This window comes from Trachinotus anak, unplaced genomic scaffold (genome assembly GCF_046630095.1).
Source record: "Trachinotus anak isolate AG129_WGS33_773 ecotype Australia unplaced genomic scaffold, CSIRO_AGI_Tana_v1 ptg000007l, whole genome shotgun sequence".
Lineage (NCBI taxonomy): Eukaryota > Metazoa > Chordata > Actinopteri > Carangiformes > Carangidae > Trachinotus > Trachinotus anak.
The window spans coordinates 21894746-21911173 of record NW_027273858.1 but is presented as its reverse complement, the minus strand read 5'-3'; the positions used below and the strand labels follow the sequence as shown (position 1 = coordinate 21911173).

At 41.4% G+C, this 16428-nt stretch overlaps 1 protein-coding gene across 10 annotated transcripts in view; it reads right to left on the bottom strand.

Annotated features, from left to right (window-relative positions):
• LOC139623308 (stromal membrane-associated protein 1-like) overlaps positions 1-16428 on the bottom strand; it is a 119299-nt gene that overhangs the window by 37305 nt on the left and 65566 nt on the right. For all 10 annotated transcript variants that reach the window (XM_071481436.1, XM_071481438.1, XM_071481442.1 and 7 more), the window contains one exon: positions 4308-4371. In XM_071481436.1, the coding sequence (XP_071337537.1) occupies positions 4308-4371 (64 nt within the window). The remainder of the gene's footprint in view (positions 1-4307; positions 4372-16428) is intronic.

Below are 16428 nucleotides of genomic sequence, written 5' to 3'. Positions count from 1 at the left end.
GAAAATGTGCAGTATGTGTTTCAAGATTTATCTACTCTGGAGATTTCAAAAAGCTCAGTTTTAAATCAAATCGCAGACTTAGTGTGGACAGAGCCAAAACAGAGAAAGAATGAATTTAGCCCACATAGTGAGGCTGTCCATACATTGTTTCTTTGTCACGTATGTTTTATCATAAGATCATGAGAACGCAGTCTACAGTTTCATTAAAAACAAAACAAAAAAAAAAACAAAGCAAGAGAATACAACAGATGGATCTGACAAAACAGACACACAAAAAAACTCTCAACACATCTCCCTCCCTTCCTCCCTGCTCACTATGGAGTATATGGCAATAAAGGTCACAGTGGAAAATAAACAAAAGGTGAAAAGTAATAATGTCGATTACACGAGGAAGAGTCCACTCTGGGTTGTTTCTTAGGTAACGGATGAGGGGCGGCCAGACGTTATTGAATTGTGACTATTCTTCAGAGACGACCTTATTCTGTCAAGGTGGAGGATACTGGGTAATTCTCTGAGCCACAGTTTAAAAGTGGGAACTTCCTTCTCCCGGCAGAACGTCAACATTAAATTTTTGAGCTGTAATCAGACCACAGCAGAGAAGCTGCTGCTGTGGTCTGATTACAGCTCTTTCTAAGACAGATGTGGAATCTGACGTTTCCAGCACAATTAAGACAGAATCAGGTTCAATGTGAACATTAAGAAAATCAGAGAACGTTTTAGAAATGTTTATCCAGCGTCTCTCTGTCCTGGGACAGAAATGAGATTTGCCTCTGCTGTGAGGAGACGTCTGGAAACATCTTGTGAAGCTGTGATTTTGAATAGCGGAGTCTGTGGATCACCTGACACTGAATGAGACAATGCACAGAGTTGATAGAGGAAGCATTAATCTCCTTAAGTCTCTCTTCCCAGGTCCCATCGGGGCATCCGCATCCCCAGCTCATTTTCCAGTGCAGTTTTGATCGCTATCATAGACGGGGGAGGGGGAGGGGGGCAGATTATCTAGAGCTGAGGGTGAAGCACTTTCAAAAGAAGGTAAGCAGTCTTTCTCGCTTCCTTTCTCTCTGGAGTAAAGACGCCAGAAGCGCTCCCTCTCTTTCTTATTGTTGAGAAATGTTATTGTTGTGATCTCGTCTGCTGCCAAGAGCGACTGTGAACACTGCTGGAATGACACTTAAGGAGAAAACATGGAGGAAGTCAGTTCAGCATATCAGAGCCATTACAGAAGAAGGCTGAGCCAGGAGGGAGAGGGGCATAAAGACAAAGGGCGGGGGGGGGGCTCCATCAATAAAAGGTTTTGAAATTGATTCAGCAGCTCCTGAACAGGAAGGAGAATCTCTGAGACAGCATTTATCATCACAGGACGCCAACATCATCCAACTAAACCTGAAATAATAAACAAAATCTGTTTTTTATTAATCTTTTCTTTACCGCGTTTAATATTTCATAAAAAGCTGATATTAACCAGAATTTTTGACAAAAGTGCAAAGATGGAAAAAGAATTCATGTAACTTGATGATATTGTGTTTACATTAAATCCAACACAGCCTGAGAAACTGAATGAAACTGAACAGAGGAAGTGACAGGAACACAGACACTGAGGCAAAGGGAGAAAGTGGCTCTTTGACGGAGACGTGGAGGGATAGATGGATGAGGGGGGGCGCGCGCTGAAGGCATACTGCCATGTATTTGACTTATTGATTATGTGTGAAATCTCATCCACTCGACATGGCTGCGAGGTGTGTAGCATTGGTTATTTATGGCAGGGCATCCACTCTCACTCTTCCAAGCTGCGGTCAGGAATTTTTGATCAATGCAACGTCCACCGGCTCCTTCTTTTGTCAGCACAGCTAATTCTATACAGCCTCGGAGTGAGGATCCACAGGGTGATTGCATATTACAAATTTATGGTGAAACCCTGATCGCTGCCTAAATCTGCCAAATTTTTGCTGCTTAGGATTAAGGTCAACTAGCACGGAGCAGAACGTCCTGGCAGTTAGCGAGCCAAGACACCATACCATGAGCTCAAAATGTCACAGGTTTGAATCCAGCTTGTGACCTTTGAGAATGTCATATCCTCGGTGCGTTCAATCTTTCCAGCTATTCTGCTGCTGTGTTTTCAATAAAGATGCACACATACAGAACATGTGATCTGATCCCTCGAAACTCACACCTGAAAATTGACAATTTATTTTTTAATAATAAAATAAAAATGTGTCACGATGAGGTAGTTTTTAGTCACTCTGGGTAATTGGATCTTTCACCCAGTTGAGTATGTGTATTAGACATACGGGTCCTGCCCACACAGATGCAACAAAACTAATAGTAGAGTCAAACACAGTGTGTAAATGCAGACACAAGCCTGATGGAGCAGACGTCAGGCTTGGATTTTTGCTCGGTGAATTTTACCTGCATATTTTGGCATGAAGCAGACGGGGTGAGAAATAATGTTGGCAGGATTGTGAGCATAAACTGAGGGAGCTAACGTGGCTAGCAGGCTAACAGCAGCACTCGACACTCAACAGCACTCTGTCATTAACCTCTGTCATTGTCCTTACACTCCGTGCAGCATCTCTTTGTCTCTTGTATCATTCTGCGTTTATATAAAGAGCATGAACAATCCATTTATTGTGGCCTGAATGGGGTGGAAATCATTGCAGAGCCTTACGATTTTTCACACTGAAATCAGAGGCCCTGTCTCACAAAATCGATTTGCAAACAATGCTCAGATGCAGATTGCAAACGCTGACAGTATCACATTTCACAAATTACTGTAGCTCCCAAATTGCAGATAAATGTCTGAGTCCTGCAGGGCTCCTGCATCGGTCGCAAGTAAGGACGTTCCAGTCATGCGTTTCTGGCCCTGATCCCAATCAGTTCTTTAATATTAGGTATCTGTTAATATTGACACCAGGTCTGATTCAATATGTATTCTTATGAAATGTTGATTAAATATGTATCTGACAGTTTGAAATAACACATAGACTCTTTCATCTGACAGACATAATTTTCACATGCTCAAATAAATGCAGTTCACCCACTAATTTTTCTTGCATATGCAGTGAAATGCTGCACTATGGAGCAGCACTGCAGCATTAGCAGGCTGATGTGGATAAAACACGGTAGAGTAAAGAAAAGAATTTGATTAATTTGGTGAATGAAACATGTAAAAATAAAATCAAGAGGAAACAATATCATGTTGTAAATTTAGTGGATGATGAGCAGGTGGTGTCAGTTTCATCACATGCATGACGTCAAAACAAAATTACAAGGAAGAGCTCATAAGCAGTGGCTTCACCAGAGACATTCAAAATGCTCAGTAATGACAGATTAAAACTGAGTGTTTTGACAATGGAAAAGTAAGTCAGTCGTGTGTTTGTACTGCATTTGAATTGTTTGTTTAATGTGCCTGGTAGGTGGTGACTGGTGTGTTGCTAGCTAGCTAACATTCTTGCCAGTAGTGGCCACAGTCATTGACGTTCTGATGTATTTTTCTAAGCTTGGGTTCTGGGGAGACTCTGCTCCAACATTTTCTATAACAAAATCGATGGACTTGAATATTCTATATTGAGGCAATAAGTCAACTACTATTTCAAGTGGACTTGATACAAGGTTAGTACACATTAAATCATAACTAGATATTCCAGTACATGACGAGACTTTTAGGTGGCTTTAACTGCAGTCTGCTCACAGATATGTTAAACATGGCAGTTTGAAACCACTAATTATATATCAACTGCTAAATGATAGAATAAGCCACCAGACTGTAAGGAAATGTCTCTGTGCACAACTCAGTCCACCTTCTGGAGTGATCCAGTCAGAGTCCAGACCGTAATCAAGTAGGAAGGCTGTGGAATGAGCTGCTCACACCAGACATCCTAAGATTATGTCTGAGCTGAAGCAGCTCTGTAGGAAGAAAAGTCCAGAGTCCCTGCTGAATATTGTGCAGGTCTGGACCTCAGCTCCCTGACGAGCTTGTTTGACGTAATTACTGCCAAGGAAGGACTGACCTCTTATTAATTTCAAGGGTTTTCTTCCATTTTTCACCATTACTGCAAATGTTTAAAGGTGTGCTTCAATAAAGACCAGAAAGATAGCTCAAGCACACCGTGTTTGTCTTCACTTGTGACTTAGATGAAGATCAGATCATATTGTATGAACAATTAATGACAAAAACAGGTAATTAAAACATTTTCTTCTTGCCACTGTATCTCACACATTAGGTCGAGACCTGAATAAAGGTTGAGAAGTTATTGTATTGCCTGAGGGTTATTATATTGTTGGCTGGTAGAAGGTCCATCATGTCTTACCCAGGCCCAGCAGGTCCACAGCTGGCTCTGTGCTTCTCTTGGGACTCGCTCTGCACTCTGACTGCTGAGAAGCACAAAGACAAAAAGAAGGAGGAAAAGGTTATTTAATATAATGTCCAATTTGCACTGGATGGCTTCTGTGTGTTATAAAGTTCACATTATTATTGATACTTGGAATTATGAGCAAGGATTACACCGGTCTATTACAGTGTTGATATTACAATCCAATACTGACCTTTATTCAAAGAAAAGTATGTTAAACAGTCAGAGTCACTGGCCTGAGGATGAAGGTTTCGGCCTTCAACTACAGTCTTTAAACCTTAATTACAGATGTCAATTATCTTGATGACTTATTGTAAATCATATAGGAAATACAAGCATTGGCAGGAAATCTGCCCCATTAGTTTACAACACAAAATGCAAAGACATCACTGTTCAGACCAAACAGATGTAACATTTCTGGAAGTAGAGATGGCTATCATTAAGATTTTAACGGTACTAACACTTTTACAGATACTGCTCATCAATCCGTTCTTTTACTCTTATCAGTACTTCTTGTTATTTTGTAAGAGAGAAAAAAACAAATTAAGGACAGAATTAACATTGCTTTATTTTCTCATATCTTGAGTAGCAAACCTCAAAAGCATTATTTTGAACAAATCACTGTTGTTGGTGACTTATTTTCCAAGGATGTAAAACATGTAATACACAGTGATTAGCTACAGCACTTTGCCTTTGACAGTATTTTTACTGTGCTGTAGTTTACCAGCAGCCCCCACATCAATAAATCCTCCCCTGCTCTGAGTGACCTGATGCTCTGTCCCCACCCAGAACAATCAGCTGGTTAACGGTTACTCTTCATTATTAACCCATGTTCATGTTTAGTGAGGTATATCTGTGGGCTCCGGGCTGCTAAGCATGCAAAACACCTCAGGCTCAACGACAGATGAACTGCGAGTTAGGCGGTAGAAAACTGTGCTTTTCTCCACCTGTGTGTGACGGATTTTCACTACATGCTTCAGCCCTTAGATCCAAAAACCTTAACTGTACTTTTGGATGTTTACTTCTCTTCACTATTGTCACTAAGAGCAGGGTCTCTCTCTGCATCACAGACGATGCAGAGAGAGGAGATAGTGAGGTAAGATGTTAACTTTTATGGCAATAAAATAAATAGGAAATAGGAAAAAGGAAATCTATTTTCTTAGTTTGTCCAGTACTGAGAGCAGAACCAATAATGTCAGAGCTTATCAATACCATGGTCTTTAAAAATTTTGCCCCAGGGCTGTTTATTACCGGTTTTGGTGCTAGAAGGTTTCTGCAGTCCTGAAAATGAGAGGCAGTAAAAACACTTGTGGTCTATGGTAAAACAAAGGCACAGTGATTGTAAACAAATGCACAGAGAATGTTTTCTAAATGATTTCTTTCTTTCTTTTTTCATATTCTTTCAATTTAAACCAACTGAAGAGACAGAAAGCCAGTGAATGACAATATAGATAATTGCCTAATCTTTTAGTTTATACAGAGAATAAAAATACCAAATATTTGCTGGTGACATCTTTCAGTTGTTTGTCAGTGGTACATTACCCTGGTAATATTGTTTATAATCAGCAATCACACTAATTAGGTTTTAAATTAGATGCACAAGAGGAGTATAGGATGGAAAAAAGAGGTGGTGCAGGAAGAGAAGCAGGGAGAAAAAAAACAAAATGAGAGACAGATTGGAAGAGAAATAGAGAGAGATTAAAAGTCAAAAGGTATGAGAATGAGTGAGGAGAATGAAGAGGGGAGGATGGGGATAGATAGAGATTTGAGAGAAAAATGTGGTGAGGGAGAGAGAGTATAAAAGGTTAACACAAGGGCCATGAGAGATCTACAACGCTGGTAACAAACCCAATTTCCCCCAACAAAAGATCGATGGACCACATTAGATTCAATGCCGTTCCAATCCAAAGCAATGAAAACAATTACCGTGTCCACGCCTAATCAAGAATGCATTGGCTCCGAATTGATGCGTGTTGGCACTGCAGCAAAGCTTGAACAGCAGCAGCGAGAATCTCAGAAGGACGGTGGTTTGTGTACAGCAGCAGAAGGTTGTTTTGTGCTGTGCATTCAAACTGACCAACAGTGAAGTGCAGCTGCACAGGACCGGAAATTAAGGAATAACAAGGAGAGCAATGATAAAACTGGGGTTAGGACTAGATGGAAACAAACAAACAAAGCTACTTTTGCCAAGTAAATGACCATTTATATCAAATGACTGTACAGTTGGCTTTGCTGAACAAAAAGTCTCTGACCTTTGAAGGAGATTCTGCAGGAGAGATCTTCCTCCCTTAGCACACACATGATCATTAGATCTTAGATAAGTCAGCAATACCAAAAACATGGGATTCCTGATTTCCTGATACCAACAGCAACACAACACCTGAACTCAGGGTATCTGCAAAGACAGATTACCTATCCAATACCAGGGTTTTTTTCCCTTCAATAAAAGGACGTGAATCATTCACCACATCTGAATGAAAGTAACAGTTAAAGCATTTTGTATGAAACTGTATCTTTTCCAGGCAAAAAAATCTTGCTAAAGAGCATTTTCACTGAAGCTCCATTAAAAACCCAAACTAAGGACCTTTCTCTGGGATTCCTAGTTCTTAAAAACAAATTCACCCACAGCACTTGCTGCACTGCAGAAAAAACTAAACAGCTTAATGTACTAAACAAATACACAACAAACTGACAGTTTAATGAAATCAGCTTTCACTGCAAGTGTTACTGATGGTTTGTGCACAAATGTGGTCAGGGAGGTACCATCACATCTTATAAGAAGAATAATTCAACATCTAATAAATTCTTTAAGCCCAATATTGACAATGTTTGTCTTCTATTGCAGAGTCTTGCTTGTTTTGACTTTGTAGTCTCTTGCTGATGTTGGATTAAGACCTGATTGGTCTAAATAATATTTGATAATTCTCTTGTCACATGTTCTGGTGCAGTGCACACAGCAATAAGAACCTTACTGACAGGGAAATTGTATCTAATGTGGCTCTGTCATGTAATGGCCAACAGCCAATTTGTTTCATAAGGTCCAGTGTCCAGTATCTGATGGCTTCCCTACAATTTAGTAGAAACAATAATTAATCAAAATAAATGAATCAAAATCTATCAACTACTTGAATATCGTAAAAATATTCACTATCAGTGCTTGTACAAAACAACAAAATATGAGTCAAACATTATGAGACTGACTCAGATTGGTCAGAGCTTAACCTGCGGTTCACTCATTAAGACTATTTGCAGGGAAAAGGCAACAAGAAAAAAGGTATGTTATGCCTGTCCTTTTGATTTCAGACATTTCAGACCATGCACAGTGTTACAAAATTGAGATTACATAGTCTTTCGATGCCGCAACCCACACAGCTGCTGTGAGACACAGAAGAAAGAAATAAGAAAACCTAAATGTCACTGTGCATAAAAAGCTTAAACCCGCAGCTCTATATTCATGAGGATTTAGACAGACATGCTGGTAAAATTTGTCCCGAAACACTGACAGACAAGTTAGGTTTTCCTGCCCACAAACTGGTTATGGACATCCCTTGTAATTAGTTATACAGGAAGACAACAAGTGATGCAGCTGAAAGATGGCCAGCGACAGGCTGTGATTGGCTGTCAGGGTCTGTTGTGTTTGAGGATAAAGAAAGAGGAATTGGAGAAGAGGCCAGCAATCAATAACCAGCCCACCAGGTGAATGCAGTCTTTGGCGATGACGGTGACGCCGGTTTGAATGAAAACCACAGAGCAAACCAAACCCTCTGAGGACAGCTGTCACATCAGCTTTCTGTCAAATGCACGGCAGACAAAGCCATCAGCTGACGGCTGCTACACTGACTGTCTACATCGGGCCAAGGTCGGCTGCAAGTTCCTTCCTGATGTACTCAACAGCTTCTGGTGAAATGAGCAAAATGAGAGACAGTGACGCACTGTTAAGCCCCATCCATCTCCTTCTACCATACCAGGTTTATAAATGTAGGCTTCCTCCATATTAACCTGTTGTCTTGATAAATTCAGGTCCATTTACATTCACACAGTTATTCAATTAATGTAATGATGTAGACATTAATTTCAGCAGCAGTTTTTTCATTCCATGTTAAGCTACTGTCAATGAAACTCAACACATTATGCAAGTGTTTCACATTAAAAGCCTATCAGGAGAGGAAGCAATTAATGCTCTTTGTGCTGCTGAAAGCTTTAAATGTGAAACATTTGCACAGGACGTTGTCAATTTATTAACATTGAACAGCAAATGTTGCAGCGATTGGATTTAATGAGTGAAAAAAAAACAGTTACAAAATAAGCTCAAGGTCTATTCACTAGCTTTCTCTCAGCTAGAACTAAAACAGGTCACATCATTAGGTGCATTTCCATTAACCTGCCTAATGTGCAATTTGAAATTGTGAACTTAAAAGTGAGTAATGTTAACCTGTGAATTCTCAACTCTCAACTGTTGCAAAAAAAAAGTTATACTCTCTCACATTGGATGGTTTTTCATACTTTCTGAAAAAGCAATATTTCAAAAAATTTAAAATGGAAACACATTTTTCGCATTCAAGTCGTGGCCCCTATCGTATCATGCTCAAGGGAGCCAGTTCCAACCAAGAGGCAGACTGCCGGAAGTACGCTGTCATGTTTAATTGGAATCGTGAGAGGAGAAAACTGAGATTTATTCACATAACGCCTCTAAAAAAAAAAAAAAAAAAAAGACTTCTTCTATTTTACATAAAACTGCAATGGAAACCTGGCTATTGAGGGCTCAAAGTCAAAGTCAATGTGACCAACATCCAAAACCTAATCACAGATGAAACCTGAGTCAGACTCGCTGATGAAAAGCGTGATAGGTGGTTGAAACATTTCGTATCTGGGCTTCAAGTGTCACACTGAGACTACAACACTTCCTGCAAAGATGTTTCACATTAATAGCCTTTGTATTATCCCTTTTACTATCCATCAGCTCAAAGGGCATAATCCCAAGGTCAAGAATGAACATCAGTGCTCAAATGAGAGCAATACTTTTATCAAAAAGACCAGTTACCTACAAAGTTGATCACTCAAGGTGTCCAGCGTCTCCAGACGGCGTTCAAGGTGACAAGTATTCAACAGATAATGTCACAGAAATGATTTTAAATAATTCTGAAATATTTTTTAATTTATGCCGACAGACAAACAGCAGGGGACTCATGAGGATAAGAATTAATCAAAATAGGAAGCAAGCTGCCAGAAATGGTAATACTGTATATAAATATTCATTGAGTCCATGAAACTGGACCTAAGATCACTCGGGTACCTGTGGCATCCTAATTACATCAAAGCATGAGATGATGCTATTATAAAAAGTGCTTGATGAGACGATAAGCAGTAGTTTGAAAGCAGGCAGCAGCCTGTGTATCTGGCATTTACACTACTGTGTGCAGTTTATATCAGGTGGACAGTTCAGGCTGACATCTCTAAAGGAAAACAGCAGACTGAACATGCACACAGTGGCACGACATTTACATCTGCACATTTCTATCACCCGTGCAACAGGTCAAACAGTGTAGAAGAGAAAAAATAGAAAGCTGCTGCCAAGGCAGCAGAATAATAGTAGAACAATGAGCACATAATATGGTTTTCATTGTGAAACTCAAAGGGCAGGTTTCACTGACAGGAATTTCCCTGAGCTCAGTCTGAAGCCACGGATGATTTTGAAACACAAATTTCAATCCAAAAACATCAGCTCTCAAAAAGTAAATCAGTTGAAACCTTTCAAGTGCAGCGCTTGAATTTTGAACTAGATAGTGAATAAAATAATTGTAAGTGACAAGACTAATAGAAGTACCAACCCTCAGGTAGCACCACAATAAAGGCAAAGACAGCTGTTAACTTTTCAATGGTCATATCGATTGTTTCTCATGCTTTAACAGATCTGCACTGTGTTGTTCAAGGCTGAACTTTCAACCACATACAAGGAGTTATTGAGCCTTATTCTACAAGTTGTGAAATATCTCTAAAATCAATCTGTTTTTGTCTGCTGCTGAAAAGGTTTTTAGGCTTTCATTTCATCTCAATTTGACTATTGTATTTAGCACTTATAAAACCCTTTCACTCAAACTAAGAGAAGAGAATACTTCACCTCTTGACTTTAATTTCTTGCAGCACATAATTTTCACAAGTCAGGCATCAAATGGATTCGCTCTGAGCCATATTTCTGACCTACTAAGCCCATTTGTACCAGGGCACGGACTTCAGTCAGCAGAAAAAGTTTTCTAGGTTTAGATTTGTTACCAAGGATGACTGTGCATTTGCTGCCTTGGCACCTGAACTGTGGACCGTTCACAGTCTGCATCACTGTCTTTAATATCAGATAAAATCACGCTGTTGCCAGGAAAATGTCTTAAATAAGACTGACCTCACTGATTTATCTGATTTCCCAGACTACCTGGTTTTATTTGATCTGGTTTTACTTGTTATTATATAATTGTACTGCTGTCCATCGCATTATTTGTTTTAGCACTTTGTGACTATGGAAAGGAAAGTATAAATAATAGTATTATTATTATCATTATTATTATATTATTATTATTGCATGTGTATTCTTTAAATATGTCATTAAATATATTCTGAACTCTGAAAAAAGGCAGTGGGCTTCACAGTGGCGTTGCATTATAACAGTGATCTTACTGGTTCAAGTGTAAATGACAGGAATTTCCCTGAGCCCCCCCCCCCCCCCCCCCCCCCCAATTTCATGTCACTCTCTACTGTTAGTTCTCAACTAAAGGCAAAGTAGGTCAAAAACTCTACAGCTTCAGTGCAGATAGTTGGTATAGGCCTTCAAAAACCAACACTGTCAAACTCTGCATTGGGAGCACTGCATCACCAGCTACACCTCTCACAAATATATCTGAACACACACCTGCAGCTTCTGCCCTGCACAAAGATGCTGGCCACCCACTGAGACTATACTCAACAGGCTTATGCAAGAATGCATTCAACAGTACTCCTTCACACGCACGAGAGGCAGATGAAACGAGCGTCTTATCCTCCCAGCGAAGAGGCAGAGCGAGGTGGTGGAACAAACAAAGAGCCAACAACACTAAAGGAGGGAGAGGAAAACAAATAGTGTGGAAGGAGACAAGCAGGAGATGAGGGCTGCAAATTGGTTGGTGGGGAGAGTGAGAGTAAGAGTGAGGGAGGGAGGGAGAAATACAAAGACAAACACAAGAGGGACATGAAACAGAGGACGAATAGGAGAATGAGAATAAACATGAGGGTGATTGAAGGAGGCATGAGACAGACAGCTGCAGACAGTGCAGCTGACAAGGAAGTTTATACCAGAGGCTGTGGTAGCAGAAGCTACTGCAGCAGCAGACATTTATGCCATAAAGTGTGAGATAGTTTTTTTTACTTCTGAAATCTTTTATTTAACTTAAATACAAGTTAAATAATTACATCCAGTTGCAGCTACTTTGCCGTTTTGTCTGTCTATGTCAACCAACTGTCAATTAATCAGAGCATTTCCTGTACATGTGTTGGGCGGCTGGAAGGTTTTTGATGTAACACAATGATGTAGGAAGTGTTGATGAAAAGAAAAACTCAACACTTGCACACATACCTGCAGATGTTAAACGTTAAAAGCCTACCAAGAAAGGGAGCCATTAAGCCCTGTGAGCTGCTGGAAGACTTTTAATGTGAAATAACAATTCAAGATTCCAGAAACACTTTATTTGTCCCCAATTTCAAAGGCACACAGAGGAGTGCACTAAAAAGATTCTACACGTTATGAAGGCAATGACATAAAAACACATAAAAACACAACCAGTACAAGAAAAGACAAACTGTACACATTAAAACAATGACATGAGAAACAACACCAGTGCAAAGACAAAACTGTCTGCACAGGAAGTACTAAGGCTGGTTTAACACCAAAGGAAAAAAAGGCAAAGAAGAAGAAATTTGAATTATTTAGTGACTTAGAAAAGCATGACAAAACAACCTTAACTCAAAGTCCATTTATTGCCGTTTTCTGAGCTTTAAGTAAAACTGGTAACCGCATCGACTGGGAAGAGGTCAAAGGTCATCGGCCAGGAGTCAGTGCGGAGCCGAAGGAAGATCAAGTTCTTTGTTATCTGCCCCCAAAGACCATTGGTGAACAGAAACAAAAGCTTACAATCTGTCACCCACATACAAAGACCAGTGATTTCCACTAATTCCAATCAAACCAATTTAAAGTGACAATAAACAACCTTTTTTAACTGATCATTATGAAGCAAATGCTGATTGCACAATGTGATGGCTACAGAATAATGACAGCATCTGCGTTTAGACAGGTTCCCTATAATCTCACTTCACTATGCAAATCCTTCTGCCACAGGACGGACTGAAGTGTGTCTGCCACAGCGACACCAAAACAGAAAGAGGATAGTAGCTTTAGTTTTCCTCCGTAGCTCTCAGTTGCTTTCACCAGGTACCTGAAATGGCAGTCAATGGAACAGCCAACTGTGTAAACTTTACACAGCAACAGAAAAGTGCGGAGGAGGCCAAGAAGGGGAAGAGGGAGAGTAACAGAGACTGTGGTAAAATAAGAGGAGCACTCACTTGATGGGGAGAGCCATGGTTGGACTCATCTGCTGGGACTGACTGTCGACTGGCCCACCAGGCTTCGTCCCGTTTATCCCTATGAGGGTTTCCAACAGGCTTCAAGAAACAACATCCAGTTGGTAGAATTTCTATGAGATCTTGACGTACCAAAAACTCACTACTCATGATACAACTGGGCGTGTTACTCTGCCTTTATCATTACACTGAGGTCAGAGTTTGCAGATAAAATTGGGATTCTTATGGTTTTTTCTTGGTTCAGACAATTGTCTGGCCGATAGCGGCAGCCGTGTCACTAACACTCAACCCAGCCAGTCGAAGCAGGTGGTCGCCCACCCTGAGTTCTGCAGGTGGTTTCTTCCTGTTGAAAAGGAGTTTTCCTCCCCTCTGTCACCAGGTGCTGCTCCTTGTGGAACTGTTGGGTTTCTCTGTATAATATTGTCAGGTCTGGACCTTACCCTGTAAAATGCCTTGAGATTATGTACGTGTACGTTTTGATTTGGCGCAATACAAATAAAACTGAACTGAACACTTCTGCTGGCAGCCAGAAACAAACAATTCATTGTCCATTTGATAATCTAAATAAATAACACTTTTCATGGTGGTGACCTTTCCAAAAACCAACAGTGGTGGATCGAACTAGATTCTTCTTTCCGACAGCAGCGCCAACATAATACTACTTTGAAACGCTGGGGGGAAAGTTGCCTACTGCCTCTTTAAATCTGGCATCTTCTCATTCAGTGTTAAGCTATTGTCACCGTGGCAGCACTTCTGCACATGTTTCTGCACAAGTGTAGCAGCACTGAGGAATGACCTTGCTCTAATGAGTGAAAAACTATTATTTGAGACTTGATCTTTGCTTTGTTGAACAGGTATTGACAGGTGTGGTAGCAGCAGTGGTGACAGCAGTAGTACAGTGGTACTTTAGCAGCAGTAGCAGTAGCAGAGGTAGTACACGGTCGTCGCAGTAGCACTGCAGGGAGTAGATTGTCTTCCTGTGGCTGACAGCTGCCTTATTAACACTATAAAAGAGAATAATAAAACTGCCACTGGTTGATGAGCCAATGATGCCAAAGACAGGCAGCCGCAGTGGAGGGGGGAGGAAGACAGAAGAGGAGAACCAGAGAGTTTACCAAGGAGGGAAGGGAGGATAAGGGGGTCAACTGTGGAGGGGGGCATGAAGATGTGAGGAGGAGAGCAAGGGGCAAGTAGGAAGACTGGATGTGGAGCGAGGAGATGGAAATATGCTGGCAGTATAGATGAAGAGGAAAGGAAGCAGGGAAGGAGGAGAGGAAGAGGAGGTGGACAAAACAACAAGAAGACATCATGAATGAGAGGAGGAGAGGAAGACGAAGGACAGGGAAGGAGGACAAGATGATGTGATGACTGATGATGGAGAGAGAAATGGAAGATGAGAAACAAAGGATGAACTGAGGAGATGACAAGAGGAGAAAGATAACGAGACACAGTGAAGACAGGAGGAGACGGTGGGCAGGAGGCCAAAAGTCTGTGTGTGTGTGTGTGTGTGTGTGTGTCTGTGTCTCTGTGTGTGTGTTCATGCATGGAGAGAGGAGAAGTGTGTTGAAAATGCATTATCAACACAGACTAAGACATTCATATCAAGAAGTCAGCAGCCTCCCCATCTCTACTTGGAAGAACACAACAAAGACCATGTGTGTGTGTGTGTGTGTGTGTGTGTGTGTGTGTGTGACGCTGCAGTAAGTCTGAGGCTGTTAAGTGTGCTGGGCTGCTGCAGTTCTGCTCCATTCAACATGATCTGTCACTCAGCTGGTGGCACACACGCACGCACGCACGCACGCACGCACGCACGCACGCACGCACGCACGCACGCACGCACGCACGCACACACACACACACACACAATCTGAAAGGGTTTGTCACAGAGAGGAGATCTTAAGCTGCCACACGCAAGCATCTCTTCCACCCAGTTACATTCATCTGACAGTCATGGAGAACCCATTGCATTTTAACACACACACACACACACACACACACACACACACACACACACACACACACAGGGTTACAGAGACACAGAGAGTGAAACATCAAGACAAACACAAACAGGTAAAGAGACACTCTCATACATATAAAGGGACCAACAAACACACAAATTCAAGTAATGCGTGCAAAAGTGTACAAACACACAACACACACTCACACACATTGGTAACAAACACACACACACTCTACAAATATATGCACACACTTCTGAGTGTTTGAGGAAGGTCACGGTTTGGTCCGATGCCTGAAGCGTGACGGCACTGTTCAGGGAAAGAATACCTAATCAAATCAACACACACACACACACACACACACACACACACACACACACACACACACACCAATTTAAAGTGGGTATTTTCAGGTACTTTGTGAAGTGAATCTTATTTGTCACTAAACAGCAGAGCTTTCAGAGCTGTGTTTTTTGAGAAAGTAGCAGCCTGCTTCAGGTTAGAATTTGTTTGTTGGATTTAGGGAACACAAATAGACACACACACCCACACACACACCCACACACACACACACACACACACACACACACACACACACACACACACACACACACACAGCTGGATTTGGGAAAGGCACATGCAACAGGCTGGATTAGCATGCTGGATCTAACCTGCAGCACTGGGCCAACGATCGACTGGGGACGAAGTTTCCTTCAGTTTTCAGTGTTTTAAGTCTGTAGAGAGGAGGGGTGTGTGAGTGTGTGTCTGTGAGGGTTTTTGTAGTTTAGTCAGGCTGTGTTTTGCTTGTCTCTTCCCACACAGCCTCTCCTCTCATGTCCTGTTCCAACAGCAGAAGAAGCAGGATTGGACCTCATGTTGCCGTGAAACTCATCTCCACCACTTTGCATAAAGTAATTGGATTTACTGTGTTTTACACAAGGTGTCCAGACTTTACTGCACCGGTGGCTTCAACAACACACTCAGATCTCTGGTGTTGTGTGGGTGTGTCCATGTCCAACAGAGAACGTTAGTGCAGAGCTAAACGTACACTTAAGGTGTGTGAAGAGAGACCGATTGCGTGAGGAAGGCAGTATAACTGCGGCTTGAGATAGACTGTGTAAGCAAGTGTATTTGTTTGTGAGACAGCTGGTGTTTTAGCAACTGTGAATGAGATTGTGATCGTGTGTATGTGTAGGTGTGAATTGAGTGTAGCAGCACTGACAGGAGGAGGACAAGAATAGCATAAATCCAGAGTCTCTGTGCAGTGACATCATCAGAAAATCTCCATGAGAACAAGCAGCATCTGAAGACTTGAGGTGATGATCTTCACCGCACACACATGCTACGTCCACACAAACACACTTTAGTTTTAAAACGCATGACTTTAATGTTTACACCTCCTGTCCACACTAGGCTGGAGTTTTCAAGCCCTTAAAACAGAGACTTTTGAAACTCTGCTGGACCTGCTCTAGTTTGAAAACTCCAGGGTTGCGTTGTAGTCTGGACAGTCAAAAACGGAGACG